Source organism: Culicoides brevitarsis, chromosome 1 (assembly GCF_036172545.1).
Source record: "Culicoides brevitarsis isolate CSIRO-B50_1 chromosome 1, AGI_CSIRO_Cbre_v1, whole genome shotgun sequence".
Taxonomy (NCBI): domain Eukaryota; kingdom Metazoa; phylum Arthropoda; class Insecta; order Diptera; family Ceratopogonidae; genus Culicoides; species Culicoides brevitarsis.
Genome location: NC_087085.1, coordinates 30,320,648 through 30,342,028, shown reverse-complemented (window position 1 = coordinate 30,342,028; position 21,381 = coordinate 30,320,648). Strand labels below are relative to the sequence as shown.

Genomic DNA, 21,381 nt, shown 5'->3' with positions numbered 1-21,381 from the left:
GTTGTTGTCGGTGGTTGGTTGGTTGCTTTCTATCATTCACTCGCACTCAAGGCGCTCTGCGACGACAACTCGTTTTATTATGCTTGTTTAGCATTTTTTTCTTCTTTTGTTCCCACATACATACATTTATGCATGTTGCTCGATTTTTTCCGTTTTGTTTGATGATAACCAAAGATGATGCGAACAAATGTGTTAAAGCGCACACCAAAAGAAGAAGAAAATTATGTATTTTGTCAAAAAAAAAAAAAGCGAAAGAAAATCAATATTTAAGGAAACAAATATTTAAGCTTATCGAGATACACACAAACCAGACATAAAGAACACACTTTCATTCAAAATTTATTTCCTTTACGAGAAATTTTCGTAAACCACAACACATTTAACATCTGTATGCCACCCACCAAAAACGACTACTTTTGATGCCAAATTTGTATAGGCGAATGTTTCCGCTTGCATGATTTGCTGATTTTGCAAATGAACATCATTTTAAACGTATGCTAAGTTTTATCGCATAATATATTTATAAATCAACACAAACACACACACACACACCCTGGGAAACCAATAATGAAAATGTTTTTTGACGCGCTTTTGCAATGAATTTAAAACGAAAAACGATTTTCATGCGTGCGTTCATAAAATTGAATTTCCCACATATTATTGTCAATATACACATATAATCAAACATGATGAAAAACACACACACGAGCCACATCCAAAGACACACGCAAATTAAGTTGAACCATCGATCAATCATCATCAAATGCGATCAATTTAAAATTTTAAGTAAATAATTGTGTTTTCCAATTTGCATTTGTTGTAAAATCTATTCTAAGCTAAATTAATTGAAAGTGATTGTTTAGAATCCCGAAAATTTAGTTTTTTAAAATATTATATAAGAATTGATTGTCATCGAAAAAATAAAAAAACTCGAACATGAATTTTTATAAAATAACAGCGAATTAGACATGCATTGCATATAATAAACATTAAATAATTAAAGTCACGCAATACTTTTTGATGGATTACGCGGCATTTATATTAAGTGGGGAAAATATAATGTTTATAAATAATAATTTGTGATTATTATGCATATTTATAGCAAATTTTGTCGTTAAATAACACGAAAAAAAATTATATATTTTAATGAGAGCTTTATGTTTTAGAATAATGAAGTACCTAAACAATATTTTATAATTTTTTTTTTCAAAAATTTTTGACACTTTTTCCTAAATAGTTTATGTTAAGTTTTACGTTTCAAAATAAAAAAAAATAAATTATTTAATTTTAAAATTAAAAATTTAATTTAAATAATATTAAATTATTTATTTTTTTAATTAATTAATTTAAAATTTAATAAAAAAAAATTAAATAAAAAATTTTTAGAAAATATTTTTTTTTTCTTAAATAAATTATTAAAAGTGTTAATATAAATTTTAATTTTTAATATTGAAAAAATGTTCAAAATAATTATTTTACATTAAAAAAAATTAAACAATATTTTATTATTTTTTTTTTATTTTAAATTTTTTTTCTGAATATATGTAGTCAAATTTTAGGTATTAATTTAAAGAAAAAAATAAATCTAATTTTATAAGAATTTATTTAACTGGAATTTTTAAATTTTAATTAATTAAATTTTTCTCTGTCCTTTTTGTTTTGCGACAAATTTTTTTAGTTAAAAAAAATAATTTAGTTTATTTAAAAAATATAGTTAATTATTTTTTATTAATAATTATTTTTTTTTATTTATTGATTTAATTTTATTTATTTAAAATTAATTAGAAAAATAAAAAAAATTAATTTATTAAAAGTAAATTTTAATATTGAAAAAATGTGTTATTATTTTTTTTAAAAATAATCATTTTACTTTAAAGCATTTTTAATTTAAAAACAAATAATAAAGAAAAATTAAAAATATTTGAAAAATTTTCGAAATAAAAAAAATAATAAAAAGTTAAATTATTTCGAATATTTCATCAAATATCTTCATTCAATATTTAAAAAAAAAATCTCGAAAATTAAAGAAATTTTGTATTTTTATTTTTAAAATAATTTTCAGTCAAAAGAATCAAATAATAAATAAAATTAAATCAATAAATTTAAAAAAAATAATTATTAATTAAAAATAATTAACTATTTTTTAAAAAATAAACTAAATTATTTTTTTTTTCATTTTTTTTTAATTAAAAAATTTGTCGCAAATTAATGAAAAAAAAATGTTATAAGGTATAAACAATGCAATTATTTATTATTAAGATAAAATAAAATAAAAAGTCAATAAAACTAAAATTAAGATAAAAATAATTAAAATAATAAAATTAAACATAAATAACCAAAAATTAGTCAAAAAGTTACAAAATCAAAAATAAATACAAAAATAAATTATCAAACAAATAATTTCCCAATAAACGAAAAATTGCAACGAAAAACTACACAAAAGTTTCCGATAAACATCATTTACAAACAAAACACGAAAAAAACCACAAGAAACAACTAAAAACCCAACCAACTTTATTTTTCAAATTATATTAAACTGTCAAAGAAATCGTTGATAATTGGCATTATGATATTTAATTATATTATTACAGGATGCTCTGACACAACTAAGAAGTATGTCATCGTCTGGCATTGGCCGCATGTCAGAGCCAATTGAAACAATGCAGTCCCGTGCACGAGAATTGGAGAAAAAGGTCTGTGTTAACTCTAAATCAATACTCACTCGTTATTTTTTTTGTATAAATGTGTCTAAATAACAATAACCTTCCGGAACTTTCCCCTTTTATAATATTTTCCATTTTTTGTGTAGTTATTTGCATTTCAAATACGAAAAAAAGAAATGAAACGAAAAAAAATCAATGCAAAACCACCCGATGCATTGATTCAGTCTTAAAGTTATTTTGTACTCGAAATTATAAAAAAGAAAAAACAAATCGCGTGAAAAGAAAATACTGTTATTTGTAGTTGTCTAGTCTCTTTTTCATGTATATTTTTGTGTGTCACTTAATGTTTTGTAGAAATTTAGTTTTCAAAGTTATATAGTTGCACGAAATGTTCGTTCCGGCTCATTCGGCGTGCGTCACAAGACAACTTTTGACAGGAAAAGTGCACATTTATGGTCTGTAACGTGTCATGTACGCACGTGAAGAGGAACAATGTTTGCGTTCAACGGATATAATAATGAAATAATTGCTATATTTTGTGTAACTCTCTAGTTGGTTTGTAGCAATTTGCAAATTTTTAAGTTGCTTTGTGCACTATTTTTAGCGCGAAGATGCATTGTTTGCATTATGTCGCAAGTAGAAAAATTTGTTAGTGAAAGAAAAAAAGAAGTTATTAGGCGTGCTCAAGTATATGTTGCTTATTATTATTACTTTTTTTTTGTTGTGTTACAAAAAGTTTTCTTGTATGATTTTTGTTCATTGTTATTATTTGAAGATTTTTTTATAGAATTATTATTTTAAAACCACATTTCGAAGAAAAAAAAATCAAATTTTTAAATTTTTAAAATTTTTAAAATTTTTTAAATTTTTTAGAGAAGCTTTAACAATAAATAAGAAAAATTTAAAAATTTTATCAAAAATATTTTAAAAATATTAAGTAACAGTTAAGGTTCCTAAAAGTCTTGAAAAAATATTTTTAAAAAAAATATTTTTAAAAAAAATTATTTTTTAAAAAATAAAGAAAAAAAAATTTTTGAATGAAAAAAAAAATGATTAATTTTCATTAAATAATTATTTCTGGATTATGAAGCTGCGGACACAATTAATTTTTTCTATATTATATGTATATTATATGCATATAATATGTATATAATTCGTATATTATATGCATATAATTCGTATATAATTTGTATATTATTCGTATATTATATGCATATCATATGTATATAATTTACATATAATTTATATATAAAAATTTTTTTTCGAAACATCAAAAATTTGATCTTAAATTGAAGTTGAAATTGCATAAATTGAACAAAAACACTCTTATTAAGTTATTTTTTCATCGATTAATGGTAAAATTTTGAATTTTTAGTATAAAAAAAATTTATATAAAAATTATATGCATATTATATACATATTATATGCATATAATATACAAATAATATACAAATTATATACGAATTATATGCATATAATATACGAATTATATACATATTATATGCATATAATATACATATAATATAGAAAAAATTAATTGTGTCCGCCACATGAAGAAAAAAATTAAAAGAAAAATTTAAAAATTAATTTAATTTAATTTTTTTTTATTTAAAATTAATATAATAGTTTTTAATTTAAATTATTTTAAAATCGAAATTTTTAAATTAAATTAAAATAATAGTTTAAAATTAAATTTAAATTAAAAGTTTTAATTTTTTTTAAAGGAAAAATAAAAACAAAAATTTGAAAAAAAGAAACATAAATGTTAATTATTCATAAAACTTTCATAATTTAATTTATTAAATGATTTAAAGAAATTTTTTAAAAAAATATTTAAAATCTTTAAATATAATTTTTATTAAATAAAAAAAAATTAAATTAAATAAAAAAATTATAAGAAATAAAATTTAAAAATATATTAAAAAATTAGCTTCAAAATGCGGTAAAATTTCTTTACTTTTTAACGTAGACTTTAAATTTATTTATTTTTGTTTTTTATATAGCAAAAAAAAGTAAAGAATTTCATGTATGATTTTTTTTACAACTACTTGATATGAATGTTTGTATTTCTTTTCTCTTTTTATTTTCAAAAACGTGATACAAGTGGTTTCACATCATGTTATGCTTTGTAGTGAAAAAAAATTTTTCTCCATGTTAATTATGTATAAAAAATATTAACCTGCAATATTATTTTGCTTTTATAAATATTTATAATTAACTTAAAAAAATATATTTTTCATGTACATTTTTATATAATTAATAAAATTACAAAATAAATACTTTATAATATATTTTTCGTAGAAAAACTATTTTTTAATTCAATTAACTTGATTTAATTTTTTCAAGTATTTAAAACAATTATAAAAATAATGACAAACTCCAGACACATGACAACAACTATAAAAAACGTAGTAATTGATTAAATTCAAACAAAGTGTTAACAGAAGGCCATGAATAATAAACAGCACACATAAACAGCACATAAAAATCTTAGTGACTATAAAATAGTGAAAAAAAAAACGCAATAAAATTACCAACTATTCCCAATGATGTGAATGATGTACTTATTCTGCTACATCAATATCGCCATCCTTTCATTTGTATTTTTTATTTTATTATTTTTTTTTAATGGGAAAATAATAAAATTTATATCTATTTATTTTTTCAAAAAGTAAATTGAACGGAAATAATTTTATTTTTTGAAATTTACCAGTCACCTCCACTAATTGCATGAATTTATTTTTTTTTCATTCATTCCGCAGCTTCCAAAAAAATTTTTGTATTGAATGTTTTTTTTTTCTAATTCGAATTTTTTAAATTTTTTAATTTGCTAAAAAAATAAATTAAAAAAAATTATTATTTTTAGATCATAAAACTTTTTTGTTTCCTTTCAACATTTTTTTCGTTGTATCGATTTTCATTTTCTAAACCGATCTCAATGTGAACGTGTGTCATTAATGTTATTCTTATATACTTAACTATAGAAATTTCTAACATTCATTTTTATATTTTGTTTTCTGTTGTTTGTTTGTACTTTATAATAATACAAAAAAAAATCGTTTAAGAAAAAAATTCAGTGGCAAAAAAAAATTATACAAAATAAAATTTTATGTTTTAAAAACGTGTTTTCTTTTTTCGCCTTTTCCGGTTGTCTAAACATTTATATATGAGAAAATGTTCGAATATATTTATATTGATATAAATAACAATAAAAAAAAAACCACAAACAATGATAATAGAAAATGAGGAAATATCTCGGAAAATATTTCAAAATAAAATAAATCGAGTAGCACAAAATATAACTTAACCTTCTTTTTGTTTCTTCCTCTTTTTCTCCAATATATATGAAAATACACGAAAAACTGCATGCAAATGCAATAAAAAATACAAAACCAATATCCGCATAATACTGTATCATAAAACTTTCCCGATCCTCTTTATCTTGATGCACAAATTCCTTATGAATATTAATGAAAATGCATCGCACACAAAACTGTCTCTCGCTCTATCTCCCTCTCTCCCCTGTAAATGTTGTTATCACTTAATTGTAAAATCAATAAAATAATGATAAATATTATAAAATAACACTAACACCCATCCAATATCCACATAAAAAAAAACTGCACACATCTATTTAGGCGGCATTGGAAAATGTAAAGTGTGAGGAACTGCAATTGGAATTATCGGCAGCGCGAAAAGCAAAATCTGCCTCCGCAGCACCCACGTCACGCGGAACAGGGGGAGGAATTGTGGGAAATTCAACGTCTAGCAGCATGCATCATCATGCGTCGACGATATCGGCAGCAACAGGTTACAATGCCACGTCAATGGGCGGCGGCGGCGGTGGCGGATCTACAGTGACATGGGCGCCAACGCCCACACAACATCCACAACAAGGCTCCGAAATAGATAGAATAATGGCAAAAATTGAACAGGCATGTCTATTTTTTGTTTTTGAATGTCTCGCGAGTTTTTATTTTTTTTTTGTTCGTGACTTGCATATCAGAACATCCTCCTATTGCATTTGACCTACCTCGCGCGAAAAAAGTTTCAAAACAAACCCACCTGTTACGAAAAATATATTGTTAAATTTTATCCAATTTCGCTAATTAGTCTGGTAGGTACGTAGCGACCTACTGCTGTCTGCTACATCCGTTCGAGATTGAATAAAACTTTATAATAATAATAATAATCAACAGCTAAGCGTCTAGCTACGACGCAACACACCCACATAGATATAGAACAGAGAAAAAAAAATAATGTAGAAAGAGGAGAGATTTCTATGACATTTAATCGATATGCGAGAATGACGGGTCGTCGCGCGCATAGTGGCTTTTGCGAATGACGATGATGAAATTTCATTAAATAATAAATTAAATTGTTCTCATTGCATTGATCTATTTTGTGTGTAATCGAATCAGGAAGCGGACTTCCATCTAATTTGTCATTCATTTTGCAAAAATGATTGTATCGGAATCGCTTGTACCGAAAAATAATCAAAAAACAAAAAAAAATGTAGTAGTTAAATTTTGCGAGACGATTCTTATTTGGATGTGTTGGATTTTTTTCAAAAATTGGCAGGTTAATGAAAATGTATGGGAAGTTTTAAAAGTTACAGAGGCTGATACAATTATGAAAAATGTTTCAAGTTTCAGTTTTTGAAGTCTGATTTAATTTTTTAACTTCATAAAAAATAATTTGAAAGATATAATTGAAAAAAGTGAAAAATTTCACTTCTTAAGATTAGTATTTTTCTTAAAAAAATTACTATTAATAATTTTCGCTGAGATTTTAAATAAATTCATAAAAAAATAATTTGAAGAGGCTAAGAAGTAGACGGAAGGAATATTTTGAACGGAATGTATATATTTTTAATACTACATTTTCCTACTTGATATTCTGCCAATTTTATTCCAATAAAAATGAAGCTGCCCTCCTTTTAGTTTAATTTACTTTCATTAAGAAAAATGACTAACAGTCGGTGTGTCAGTAGAAGAAACTATTACTCCGTGCGCTTGGTTCGTGAATTCTGTCTCAAGCTTTGGATGCCAATTTTATAAGGTCTCAAAAGGAATTTTATTTATTTAAGTTAAATTATTTACTTCACAAAAATGATTTCTCCAAACTTCTTTTCCGTTCGAATGCTCAAACCAAAGTTCGCTCCCATTATTCTTTCTCTCATTCAATAGACAAAATACCTAGTTATTCCTTAAGTTACCTTTTTTTTTGAATAAATCCCTTAAGGATGATTTATGATTTATTTACTGTTGAACTAAGATCACTCTAAATTAGTAAACGAATATGTTCTTTTCTATTCTGATAATGTTCTCAATGTTTCCTCATTTTACTCAATAAATAAATGGGGAATGCTTTGATATTTCAGCTCATAGTTCTGTACTTCTTGGATTTGAGATCGGATCGGGACAATTGAGCTTTAGAAGAAAGTAAAGTCCAATAGAGTAGATTTCAGAGAACAAGTCATCCATTTGATTGTACTTCAGGCCATGTTACGTCTTCTTATTCCTTTTAAAATAGAGTTGTATAAATTATTGTTAAAAAGTTCCGAATCACTTCTGATAAAAGCTCGTTTGTTTTTCCTCGTTTTAAGCCACTTGTTTCTCTAGTTTTGACATTACTTTAACCAATTTTTTCACTTCACTGAATTTTAAGAGCAGGAGGTCTTTACCTTTAGCCATGATATGAATTTCCTTGAATTTTTACGTTATCCATATCAACCTTAAAAAAATAATTAAAATAAATTAACTAAAAAATTTAAAGTTATATTTGATATAAAATTTTTTTTCATTGATATTATTAATTAAAAAGAAAATTAAAACTTACCTGAAAATCGAAACAAAAAATATTTTTGTATCAGCCTCAATACTTCAAGTTCTTGTCCAACAGTTGCAAAAATAGATTGGATGGATGTTCTAATATGCAATAAAAAATAATAAATTGTAAAAAACGAACAATTTTTTTTTTGGTTTTTGTGTAAAAACATAAAAAATAATGAAAAATTTCCAGGACAATCTAATATTGGCTGAATTAGAGCATCCTCGTACAACGGGTCCCTCGATAGGGGCCTCCTCACTGGTTTCCGGTCTACACACGACAACCACTAGTTATAGTACCTCATCTGCACAAAGGACAACCTTTTCGTCGGGCCTGGGCACCACAACGGGCCTCTCGTCGACACTCACCTCCAACTATACGTCGGGCGGAGGCACTTCTGTCGGCACCGCTGGCTTGGGCGTAACAACAGGTACTTCCGCACTCAGCGGACTCACGAGTGGTTTAACGGGAACATCGGGCGCCCTCGGACAAAGTTCGAGTATTCTTACGAGTGGCGGCGCCACGGGTTATGCATCGGCGCTGGGCGGCGTTACCTCGAGCACAAGTAACTACGGGTTGGCGGACGGCCCTTATACATCCGGATCCCTTGGCACAACAGGATTAAATGCAGCAGCTAATGTATCACCACTGCCAATTAGAGCGAATGCAATTAGTAGTATGCCACCTATATGTCAGGTGCTGTTGACTCCTCTTTTATTATTAACTTGAATTACTTTTTTTTCGTTTCTCGTTGAATTTAACATTTACTGAAAAAAAAACAAAAAAAAAATAGAATAATTCTCCCCATAAAAAAAATTTATACAAAAAAAACAACAAAATTATACAGAAAAAAATCGTAGAGAAAAATTTTATTTTTTAAATTTTATTATCCTTTGTATTCTCCTTACTTACACCTTTTTTTACTCATTTTAATTCATTATCCCTTTATTATCGTCATCGTCATCATCACACATAACCAACTTTAACATACGTCGCCTTTTTTCTCATATTTTAATTTTTTCACATTTTTCATTTAAAAATGAATTTATATCCCCATTTTGACATAAACAAACATCCAGTAGACAGAATAATTACACCATTGCGAATAATTAAGGTCTGCTTGGTTCTTCATATTAAAAATAATCAACAACGCTACGCAGCAACGCCTATTTAGAACAAAAAAAAGAACACCGAAGATTAATTTTATGCGGTGTTATTTTTTCGCTTAACTGCTTCGGGAATGAAATGACGTCGAAAAAAAAATCGATTGACATATTTTCTAAAAAAAAAAAAAAATTTTTTTAAATTTCAAAGAAAGATGACCATCAAAATTTATGATGATTGATTGCCTTCAAATTGTGCCCTCCGATTGAATTTTTCGTTAATGATCATCGCGCGCACATAAAAAAAAGTTGAGTTCATTTTATCGGCACAACCGCATATTGAGCTAACGTACTTTTAATTAAACATTGCTTCTATTTTATGAGAGAATAATAATTTTAGAATAACTTTAATATTAATAATAATAGCGATAACGCAAAATCATTGCCACCCTTTTCCAGCTTGTGCCTGTTTATGATGTTTTTACAGGGCAACAAAAAAAAATGTATGGAACTAGGGGACTTGGATACGTGCAATAAATATGTAGCATTTTTATTCATTGCATGCACAAGTAACACGTTTTTGCTATATTTTCCGTATTATTTTCGTGGCAAAAAGAGATTGTCGCACCGAAATGATGTGAGCGGATTTTCAAACAAAAAATTTAAAAAAAAAATACGAAAAAATGATATTAATTTTTTTTTTAAATTAAGATTTTAATTTAAATCAAAATTAAAAAATAAATAAAAATTAATTAATTAATTAAATTAATTTAATAAAAAAAATTAAATTAAAAATAAAATTAATTAAATTTAAATTTCTCAAAATATTTAATAAAAATATTAATTTTTTTTTTATTAAATTAAGTAATAGATTTTACATTAAATTTATAAATTTAATTTTTATGAAAACTAAAACAGTTGAAAAAAAAATATACTTCTTAAAGGAAATCAAAACTAAAATTTTGGTTATTTTAAAATCTTGTAAAATTGTTTTAAAAAGTTTTTTTTTATTTAAAATTTTTCTAATTTTTATAATACTTTTTCTAAATAAAGTTTTTAAATGAATCCTAAATTAAGTTTGAAGGTTAAATTTTTAAATGTTTTAATAAATTTTGAATTATTCAAAATACAAAACCATTTTTTTTTGAACTGTTAAATAAATTTTGAAAAATCTTTAAAGGTTTCAACCAAAAATTATTATTTTTTTAATTTATTTAAATTTAAAATTAATTTAGAAAAAAATTAAAAAAAAGTTAGTTTAATGCAGTGGCGGATCCAGGAGCAAATTTACGGGGGGGCGATTTCATACAAAATCCAAAATTTTCATAATTTTTTTCTCATATTTTTGACATTTGTATGGGACTTAAGGCTATTACGGGGGGCGAATGCCTCGCCGCCCCCCCCCCTGGATCCGCCCTTGGTTTAATGGGAAATAAGGGAATTCTATAGAAATTTTTAGAGAAGGAATTTTTTAAAAATTTTTTTCATCCATTTTTTCTTTGTTTTTTGTTTTAATTAACGAACATTGAACAATAAAACTTATAATTTAATATTTAAGAAAATTTTAGAACTAAAATTTTTAGCTTAAATTTAAAAAAATTAATATTTTAAATAAAAAATTTTCTTAGTAATTTTTTTTAAAGGTTTTTCCAAAATTCCAAATATTATTTTTTTTATTTATTTAAAAAAAACATTTTTATAAATTGAAAAATTAAAAGAAATTTAGAATAAAAACTTAATTTAAAATAGAAAATTAATTTTTTTAGTGATTTTTCAAATTAAAAATTCGATTTTTTTCGAAATAATAAAATTATAAAATAAAATTAATTCATGAATTTATCACATAAATATTTTTTTAAGTAATTTTTTTTAGTATCTCAAAACGTTAAATAAAACGTCGGACAAAAAATCCCGTTAAAAACAATTTCTTACAAAAACTCCTTCTTTTTTGTGTAACAACAATAATTTATTCCCTATTTATACATTTTCGTAGCCATTTGTTGTTGTTGCTGTTTGTAAGTAACGTTTTTCTTACAAAAAAAAAACCAAATCCAACATTCACACACAACAAACATAGATTAATTAGTTAGTTAACCTTATTCTTCATATACACTCGTGTTCCTTCTCTCTTTCTCTCCCTTTGAGTCTTATTATTTATTATGTATTAAGTACGTTTATATTGATTAATATTTCTGGTCGTGGTGCCAGTTTCTTATTCATTTATTCCATCCCACTGAATATTCATGAGAATATTTACTTTTTTCTCCTTTTTTTCTTTCCGCGTGGTAATAATTTATGAACTTGAGTTTAGGTCATTAAACAAACAAAGTTCAGTTGGAAGAAAAAAACATCGAAAAATGAATATTATTTATTAGTTTCACATACAAAGGAAACAATTATTATTGCTTGTTTTAGAATTTTTTTTATTTTTTTTTCATGAACGAGCTTCATTTTTCATTCCTTGAAGTCCTTGGCTTCTTATGGATTTTTTTTTTGTTTTAGAAAATATGAACGATCCCCGCCATGCTGATGACGATGTTAAATGTATTCATTCCCGAACGCTTTCTAATCGTTGTTATGAGCTAGCAAGCCTTCCCCGAGAGCTTATTTTTCGAGCAAAAGCTGTAAAAAAATTAAAAAGCTAAAAAAATGTGTTTTGAAAAAAATGACGATGATTTTTTTATTTAATTTTATTTTTTTTTGAACTGTAAAAAATTACAGAAACATTTTTTTCTGATATTTCTTAGTTGAATTTTTTGTAATTGTAAAAAAATTACAGAAAATTTTTTTCAACATTTTTAGTTGATTTTTTTTAATTCTAAAAAAAACTAAAATAAAAAATTATAATTTATGGTTGAATTCTTTAATTTTTTTTTAATTGTAAAAAAAAAATAGAAAATAAAAAAAATTAATAATTTATTTTTGAATTCAAAATTTAGAAAAAAATCTTTAAAGAATTTCACCAAAAATTATTAATATTTTTAAAATTTATTTTTCTAAATTTTTTAAAAATAAATTTAAATTTTAAATGAATTTAGAAAAAAATTTAAAAAAAAAATAAAAAAGTTAGTTTTATGGGAAATAAGGGAATTTTATAGAAATTTTTAGAGTAGGAGTTTTTCAAAAAAATTTTTCATCCATTTTTTTTTTGTTTTTTTTTTAAATTAAAATTTTTTGTCAGTTTCAATAATAATTTTTTTCCTTTTTGCAGAGTAATACAATGCCCGTCCTATCCATGCACAATACGTATACATTACCTTCAGGTTCAGCTAGTTATACATTAGGGCTAAGCGGGGCGCCGGGCGCTGCTTCATACACGCTGCCCACAGCAACGGGCGCCACAGGCTTAAGTAACTTCCTCAGTGGCACGGGAGGCACAACGGGACTATCGAGCACGTTACTTGGCACCGGAAGCGCCGGCACAACAGGTCTGAGTAACCTTTTGAGCGGAACAACGGGTCTTTCGACAGGATTGAGTGGCTTGACGGGCGGCACAACGGGCTTGAGTGGCTTAACGGGACTTTCAGGCCTCACAGGAACGGGACTCTCAAGTACACTACCAACTAACTTAGGTTTGGGCACAAATACATCATACTCCACATACACAAATCCCCTGCTCACATCGGGTCTCACGTCGAAACTCAAGACGCTAGATGACATAGACTTAACTTTATCACGATATCCGTTACACCGATCTTCTCCGTGTTCACCAATTCCACCGATTGGCTGGGAATACGAGCGCTACGGCATGGATCCGCTTGGCACGTCGTTCATGCATTCCCAGTCGCGACCAATTTCACGCATTGGTGTTCTGGATCTAGAAAGTAAGTAGCACAAAAAAAATCCTTAAATTTAGCAGCACGTGTGTGTCTTCGTGCACCATCTTTCTCTCTTTCTATCACAAAAATTATTTCCGTGTTTGGTGTGTAGCTCTTTACTAGATTACTCGTTTCTAATCGTAGCTCGACCATCAATAGGTTTAACGTCAAACGGATTAGGGGAACCGCAAGTAGATATGCTGGATATTCCGGGGAAGGGACGATGTTGCGTATTTATTGCCAAGTTTTCGTACGACCCACCTGAGTAAGTTGCCTTTTTCAACTAATTTTCGTTCAGACGTGGAAAACATTTTTTTTTCTGGAGCTAATTTTTAATTTACAAAAGAAAATCAATTAATTAATTATTAAAAATAAATAAATAAATAAAATTAAAATTAAAAAAAAAAATAAAAATTAATTTAGAATTGATTAAAAAATAATTAAAAAATTAATTAAAAATATTTTAAAAATATTAAAAAATTAAAAAAAAAAAAAATTTAAAATAAATTAAAAATTAATTAAAAATTTTTATTTAAATTTATTTAGAATTGATTAAAAAATAATTAAAAAATTAATTAAAAATTAAAAATATTTTAAAAATAAATTAAAAATGAATTTAAAAAAAATTAAATTTAATTTAAAATAGAAAAAAAAATAATTAAAAATTTAATTAAAAATTTATATTTAAAAATAAATTTTAAATTTAAATTAAACAAAATAAAATTAAAATTAAAAAAATTAAAAAAATTAAAAAAAAAAATTAAAAAAATTCAATTTTACTTTTAAAAAATTATTGGATATTTTTTATTTTAATTTATCAAAAAAGCATTTTTTTTTTTTTTGAAAAAAAAATATATGATTTTTTTTATAAAAACTAAAAAATTTAAGATTTTTGAATTTTTATATCTCATTGTTTGAACTCTCAAAGTTTTGAAAAATATAATAAAAAAAGTTAATTTAAAGAAAAATTTAATAAAGTTTATTTTTAAATTTTTCCTGAGAAAAAGTTTTGAAAAAAAAAAATAAATTAAAATAATTGATTTGTTTAAAATTACCTTTAATTTTTTTTGTCAAAGATATAAAACATTTTCTTATTTTTCGTCTTCTTGTTGAAAATTAAAAAAAAAAAATAAAATACATTTAAGGCAATCAAAAAATATTGACTTGCTGTTAACTTAATTTCACACAATGAAATTAAAAATTTTTGCATAAATGATCCAATTTTTAAATTTAATTTAAATTTCTTGAGAAATCGAGTGTTTTCCAAAGTTTTCTCTTAAATTACTACCAAAACTCACAAAAATCCCTTCTCCAGCATTGACGGTTCCGAAGCCGAATTATCGATTTGCGCCGGCGATTATTTGCTGGTGTGGGGAAATGGCGAACCAGCAGGCGGTTATTACGATGCCGAACTCTTAGACGGGCGACGAGGACTCGTTCCGGCAAATTTCGTGCAACGTTTAGTCGGTAAGTACCCCAAAAAAAGCACAAAAATAAATGTTCTTGAGTGTGACTTTAACCAAGCGTCTCCTGTCTTGTCTCCCCGTGTGTCGTTTCAGGTGATGATTTGTTAGAGTTTCATCAGGCAGTTGTTTCGACGCTACGCGAATCTGACGATATGCCTATTCCACTAGATCCCGCTCCCATGGCACCCATGACTAGCACAATGACTGCCCTCAATAACATGAACTTGAACAATATGATGATGGATTTGCACCATCAGGAGCATCATCAGCATCCCGACGAAGTAGCTAGGTTAAAACGAGAAACACAAATCACGGATCTCAATCAAGTGGATCACAATGAGGACGAGTCTGACAATGGTTCGTAGATTTCTTTTTTTTTCTCTCTTTTTTTACTTCTTGCGCTCTGTATATCTGTGCTAAAAATGTATCTCTTAAAAATTTGACTTCGTCGCAGGATTTTTGCTCTAAAAATTTTTTTCTGAACGCTGAAAAGAATTAATTTTGATTAATTTTCAAGGATTTTTTTGTCTAAAAATAAAATTTTCTCACTTAGATCTCAAAAAATTTTCTTTAAAAATGTGTTTTTCTGATTTTATGGATTTTTTCTAAAAATCTTTTATGAATATTGAAAAACAAAAAATGTGACAATTTTTTTTTTAATTTTTGAGAGAAAGGTAAAAATTTTTCAGAAAATTTCTTCCTTTTTACAAAAAAAAAAACTAAAATAAAATTAAATAATTAATTGAATTATTTCTCTCAATTTTCAATAAATGATTTGAAAATTTCTTAGAAAAAAAATAAAAAAAATTATAAAAAAAAATTATTTTTTCCGACTTTTAAAAATTTGTTCTTTGGAAAGAAATTTCTTGCCAAAACCTCTAAGATCAGAAAAGATTAAAAAAAAGTTGAATTCTAAAAGTCGAAACTTAAAAAAATAAAGAATTAAAATAAAAATTATAATTAATTAATTAAAAATTATTAATTTAATTTAAACTAGTTCAAATTTTTTTAAAAATTTAATTTTAAAATCTTTTTTTTTTTGATGTTTTATAATAATAAAATTTAATTTTTCTAATAAATTTAAAAAATTGTATAAAAATTTGCATAAAAAATCATTTAAAAGAGCAAGAAAAAAATTTTAAATAATTTTTACAATTTTTTCCCTTAAAATTAAATAAAAATTTTATTATTATAAAATCTTAGAAAAAAAACCCGGGCGAAAAGGATAAATGGCACAAATGCACAAAATTTCATATAAAGATAAGATTTTTCAACTCTTCCAATTTCAAGATTTTTGCAAATTTTTTGGTTCAAATGGACTTTTTATGCAATAATAAGGCATATACAACACAAAAACATAAACAAAAAACGATTTGAAGACATTTTAAAATTTGACTTATTACCAATTTGTATGCATTTGTGAGATTTATCCTTTTACTTTTTTTTCGGGAAAAATTTTTTTTTGTGGAGATTTTGTTTGATTTTTCTTTACTTTTAAGTTCAAATTTTAAAATAATAACGTCCAACATAATTTAATTTTTTTTTAATTAAAAATTGATTAAGAAAATTAAAAAATTAAATTCAAATTAAAAAAATCTAAATCAAAATTTTTTACCATAATTATTTTGAAATAATTTTTAAACATTTTTTTTACCACGAAAAAAATTCTTACCTAAAATCTCAAAAAAATTACAAAATCTGTCTAAAATTCAATAAATACCTATTAATTTTATTTAACTAACGGATTCAATCCATAACTCGAATTAAACATTAAAAAATCTAACGAACAAACTTAAAAAAATAATTTTTCATCACATCCGCAAGGCTTTAAAGACAACTGGATCAAAAGCTTCCGCGTGACTTTGTTCTGGTTGCGGATCATTTGGCGTCAACACAATTTTCGCCTCTACCATCTCGTCATTCGGCCCAAAAATTCTTAACAGCGAAATACACGACGACGGTGTGTGCCCACGTGACAATCTCGTAAAAAATGTATTTAGAACAATCGATCGCGTATCTGTGCCTCTTGAGCTATTTCCAGCTGTGTAAACAAACTCGGGACGCAAAAGAGTTTCCACTGATGAAAATTCATCCTCATTCATGTCAAAAAGGAGACGAATGCTGTTCATGTCGGTGATTTCAACGAGATCTCTCTCAACTGGAATGCGAATTTTCGCGGAAATTCGTTGCGAGTCGCCCTCAATTTTAAAATTGAGCGAATTGAGGTAAAAAATCGGCAGAAAAGTGTACGTGGTGCGATTAGTTGGGGCAGCAACGACAGTTGACGTTGATGACGAAGCCTGTGGTTGTTCAAGAAGACGCGTTACTTGTGAACTATAGAACAAAGAATTATTTTGTGATAAGAGATTCGGGTTTTTTGACGTACTTTTACCACTGCGAAGAGGTTTTGTCTGTGAATCATCGTCGGAAAAGGTCTCGTCGATGTCGTTGCTCTGCGATTGACGTGGCGTGCCTTTCCACTGATGGTATAACGCACTCGGTTTCATCGGCAATGGTCGATCTTTGGGCGAAGGACGTTTGAAAACGGGATTCTTTGGGGTTTTACTGGAAGTTGCAACGGGAATTGAGACGGGCTGTGACGGTGTCGATGGCGTTTCTGGCGTTAAATCATCCAAAGGACTTCCGCCATCGGGTTCGACTTGCGATGAGGGGTTTTGGTTTAGTAAATCGGCAAACATGTTTTCTTCCTCGTCCTCCTCGATCTCGATAATTTCGTTTGGCGTCGGGACAATTTCAACTACTTGGCTATATTGACTATATTGCGTGTCGTGCTCTTGCTTAATTTGAGACGAGGTCAATAAAGGGGCTTCTAGAGTGCTTGTTTGCAATATTGGTTGTTCGTTAATGTCCATTTCAACTGCGAATAGAAAAAGAAAATAAAATATTTTTATAATTGTCATAAAAAATTTAAAAAAATTTTTTAAAAATTTTAAAGATTATTTTCATAAAAAATAATTCAGTTTAAAAATTTTAAAGAAATATTTTTTTAGACAAACAAATAAAATCAATTAAAAAATTTTAAAAAATTTAAAATTAATTATAAAGTAAAAAAAATATATTTCAATATTTATTTTAATTATTAATTTATTTTATTTTATTTTAATTTAATTTATTTTAATAAAATAAATATTTACTTTTAATTTTTTGACGAAATTTTTATTTTCTTTGAAATAAATTAATTATTTAATCAAATTAAATAAATGAAATTAATTAATTTAAATTTAATTTAAATCAATTTATTATTTATTTAAAAATTATATTAAAATTTTTTTTTTTCAAATTCTTTTTTTTATTTCCAAGAAATAATTGAATAATTGATTTTTATTTTTAATTAAATAATTATTTTAATTTTTAAAAAATAATAAAAAAATTAAAAAATAAATAAATTCTAAAATTTTGAATTGAATATATCAAAAAAATAATTTAATTTAATATTTTAAAAATAAAAAAAAAATCTTAAATATTTTGACGAAATTTTTTAAAATTTATTAAAAAATATTCAAATAATTTAAATTCAGCTAAAAATTGTTTAAAATAATTTTTTAAATTTAAATTAATTTTATTTATTTCTGAATAAAATTAATTTAATTTTTTACCAAATTTTATAACAAAATAATTTTTAAAAAATTATTTTTAAACAAAAAAAATAAAAATAAAAATGAAAAAACTCACCCATTCCATCAAAAAGTCGTTCAGGCGTTTGCTCAATATTAACCGATATTCCTCCAAGTGTGCGATTCACTGCCGTCAACTCGTTCGAGCCTTGTACCGCAAACACTGGATCGCACGGATTTTGACGAAAAGAACCTTGAGACACGATCAATTCCCTTCCTTGCGTGTGAATTTGTACCATTGCAATTCGCTCTTCTTGTCTCGTTTCATTATTTTTCACTAGAGTATTTTCATTTAAAGTTGACTGAGATTCAGGAACAAAATTTTGCAAGAGATCCATTTCAACAGATTGCTCTTCGGGATTTTGTGAAACCGTGATTGTAGCCATTTCTTCCGTATTTGAGCATTCAATATTGGCATCTTTGTCGGAAACGTCGAGTTCGGGCGGAGGAAACTCTTCTTGTAACTGAGAACCGCTCACTGGACCTTGAGATAATTCAATGTTGCTGCATTTTTCGTGCCAATTCGTGACTTTTTGGACAATTGATGGGGCACAAGAAACAGGAGGACCTGAAAAATCTTTAAAATTTTTAAGAATATTCAATTTTTTGAATAAAATTGAGTCTAAAAATTGATCTTACCATGTTTAAAGGGACTTCCGCCAAGAATTTCGTTCGGAGTTGGATACGTGGTCTTCGTTTCTGCTCTCGAAATGCTCTCCGTTGGTGTTAAAAGATCAATTTCCGACATTTTATCTTCCAAACTTATTTCAATAGCAACATTTTCATCGTTGTCATCCACAAAAATAACTTTTTTCGCCAATTTAGAACATGCTGGACCCGGTTTCTCCCGATTTTCCTCAGGAACTTCTAAAAATGCGTATTGCACACTCATCATCTCGTCCGTAAACTCCAAAACTCGATCTTCCTTTGATGGCAAATTATAATCCTCGATTTTTGTGCCATCCCTGAACTTAATGTTGCACACCCATTTTTTATTTCCGGCAATTTTTGCGTTGAAATATCGACGAGCTGCTAATTCGATCCACACTGACTTTGGCATTTTTTCGTCAAAATTAGTCAGAGTTGAACGGAGAATGTCACAAAAATTGCTGTTTGTGAAGAAAATTTCGAAAGTAAGTTTTTTGCGGAATTTTAAGTCGGTGAATGGAGCAACCAGGACATCGTTGACCCACTGATTGTAGACTTTACGGGTGAGAGTTTCGCGAGCCCAGTCCCAGTTTTTGTATTGATCCGGATTTTCGGCATGTTTAATTGCACGGTCGACGAGGCTTTTCACGTTTGATTGGTCCAAAAAATATTTGAAACGCTACAAATTAAAGAAAAATATTTTTTTTAATAAAATAATTAAATAATAAATTAAATAATTTTTTTAATTTAAAAATTTTAATAATTTAAATAATTTTTTTTTATAAAGTTTGCTTCAAAAAAATTTTTTAAAAAAATTATAAAAAAAAATTTTTTGAAATAATTTTTTCAAAAAAAAAAATGACAAAATTTAAAAAAAAATTGTCAAATTTTTACCTTTTGATATTTTTTAATTTTTTAAAAATAATTTAGGTTCAAAATTAAAAAAAATGATTTTTTTTTAAATATTTTTTTAAAATAATTTTCAAAAATTTAGGCGCAGTTATTTCATAAAAATAAAATTAAAAATTGAAGTTTTTTAAAAAATATTTTGAAAAATTATAAAAATAGAACAAAAATCGGTAATTTTTAATAAAATACAAAAAAAAATTACCATTTGAAATAAATCCTGATCATCTTCGTAGACTTGCCATCCATCGTTGTATCGAATTTTCACTCGTGCTCTCAAAAATTCCTCTTTTCGATCGATTTCCAACAAATCCTCCGCTCGAAAAACATATTCGCTGTATTCCCGATACGCTTCTTGCTTGTGTTCCATCAAAACTGGGAGAAAATATTCGAACATGACATCGAAATAGTTCGACATGTGCATCAAAAACTCAAAAGTGACTTCATTCACGTTGATAAATTTTCCTTTATTCTCAATTTCGACTTCTTTCGCCTTTGCCATCGTCTCGTTTCGACTCTCTATGAACTTTTCTACCGTCTCAAAGGCCATTTTTGCGTATTTTTCATCCAAAAGCGGCGTTTTTCCGCGAGCAAACCGAAAAGCATTCGTTTTTCGGGCATTCCGAAGTCCCATGAAGCCCCAATCGAAGGGCGGATTGTTGATTCGCATGTCAATGAAGCATTCCCGGCGAATTTTTTCCTTGTATCGTTCACGACCCTCCACGTAACTTTTGTATTTTTCGTCGTTTTTGAACCAAATATTGGCAGCGACCTCACTTTCGATTGAATTAAAAGTCCACACAGTCGCTGGCGGGGCAAAGCGATTTTTTGTCGAGCCTCCGATCATTTTTATCGTTTTCAAAATGAATTTATCGACATCCGTCTCGCGGATTTGGCAATTGAGAGATTTTGCTTCGGCATGAAGTTCGGTGACAATGTCGCTGTTTTCTCGCATGAAAGCGATTTGTGACGCAAATTCGGCGACTTTTTTCGAAGTGCACCATTCGGGTGGCTCGTAAAATGGCTTTGGAGGAGCTGGCGGCTCGGGAGGTGCCTTTTGTGACTTCTTTTTGTTGCGAGATGACATTCTGTAAAGGAAATATTGGAGAAACCGGTAATTGGCGGCAAATATTTTAAATTGAATGTTTAATGAATTTCAAGAAAACTTTCATAATTCACGGCAAAAGTGAACTTACTTGTTACAGATTTTCACATAAATAGCTTAAAATATTCAACATGAAGAGCACAATTTTAAATTTTTGGTCTGCAATTTTTCTGCGATTAAAATCCAAACAAAATGGGTTGCCAAT

The 21,381-nt window shown here is 26.6% G+C and overlaps 3 protein-coding genes across 10 annotated transcripts in view; 2 read left to right on the top strand and 1 right to left on the bottom strand.

Moving 5' to 3' along the window:
* Nucleotides 1-21,381, top strand: part of LOC134828112 (vacuolar protein sorting-associated protein 37B) — a 169,114-nt gene that overhangs the window by 52,492 nt on the left and 95,241 nt on the right. The gene's annotated exons all lie outside the window — the stretch shown is intronic.
* LOC134827430 (RIMS-binding protein 2) overlaps nt 1-21,381 on the top strand; it is a 61,089-nt gene that overhangs the window by 12,676 nt on the left and 27,032 nt on the right. For 6 of the 8 annotated variants that reach the window (XM_063840053.1, XM_063840058.1, XM_063840054.1 and 3 more), the window contains 7 exons: nt 2,592-2,693; nt 6,302-6,598; nt 8,688-9,191; nt 12,810-13,422; nt 13,561-13,681; nt 14,732-14,883; nt 14,976-15,239. In XM_063840053.1, coding sequence (XP_063696123.1) covers nt 2,592-2,693; nt 6,302-6,598; nt 8,688-9,191; nt 12,810-13,422; nt 13,561-13,681; nt 14,732-14,883; nt 14,976-15,239 — 2,053 coding nt within the window. The remainder of the gene's footprint in view (nt 1-2,591; nt 2,694-6,301; nt 6,599-8,687; nt 9,192-12,809; nt 13,423-13,560; nt 13,682-14,731; nt 14,884-14,975; nt 15,240-21,381) is intronic. The other 2 variants (XM_063840051.1, XM_063840057.1) reach the window with 2 other exon arrangements.
* LOC134828084 (uncharacterized) lies at nt 16,609-21,361 on the bottom strand. The gene is made up of 5 exons (XM_063841043.1): nt 21,268-21,361; nt 20,277-21,159; nt 19,157-19,844; nt 18,576-19,085; nt 16,609-17,760 (listed from the first exon to the last, which is right to left on the bottom strand). Exons 2-5 carry the CDS (start codon nt 21,156-21,158, stop codon nt 16,694-16,696), a joined length of 3,147 nt encoding a protein of 1,048 aa, XP_063697113.1. The 5' UTR covers nt 21,159; nt 21,268-21,361; the 3' UTR covers nt 16,609-16,693.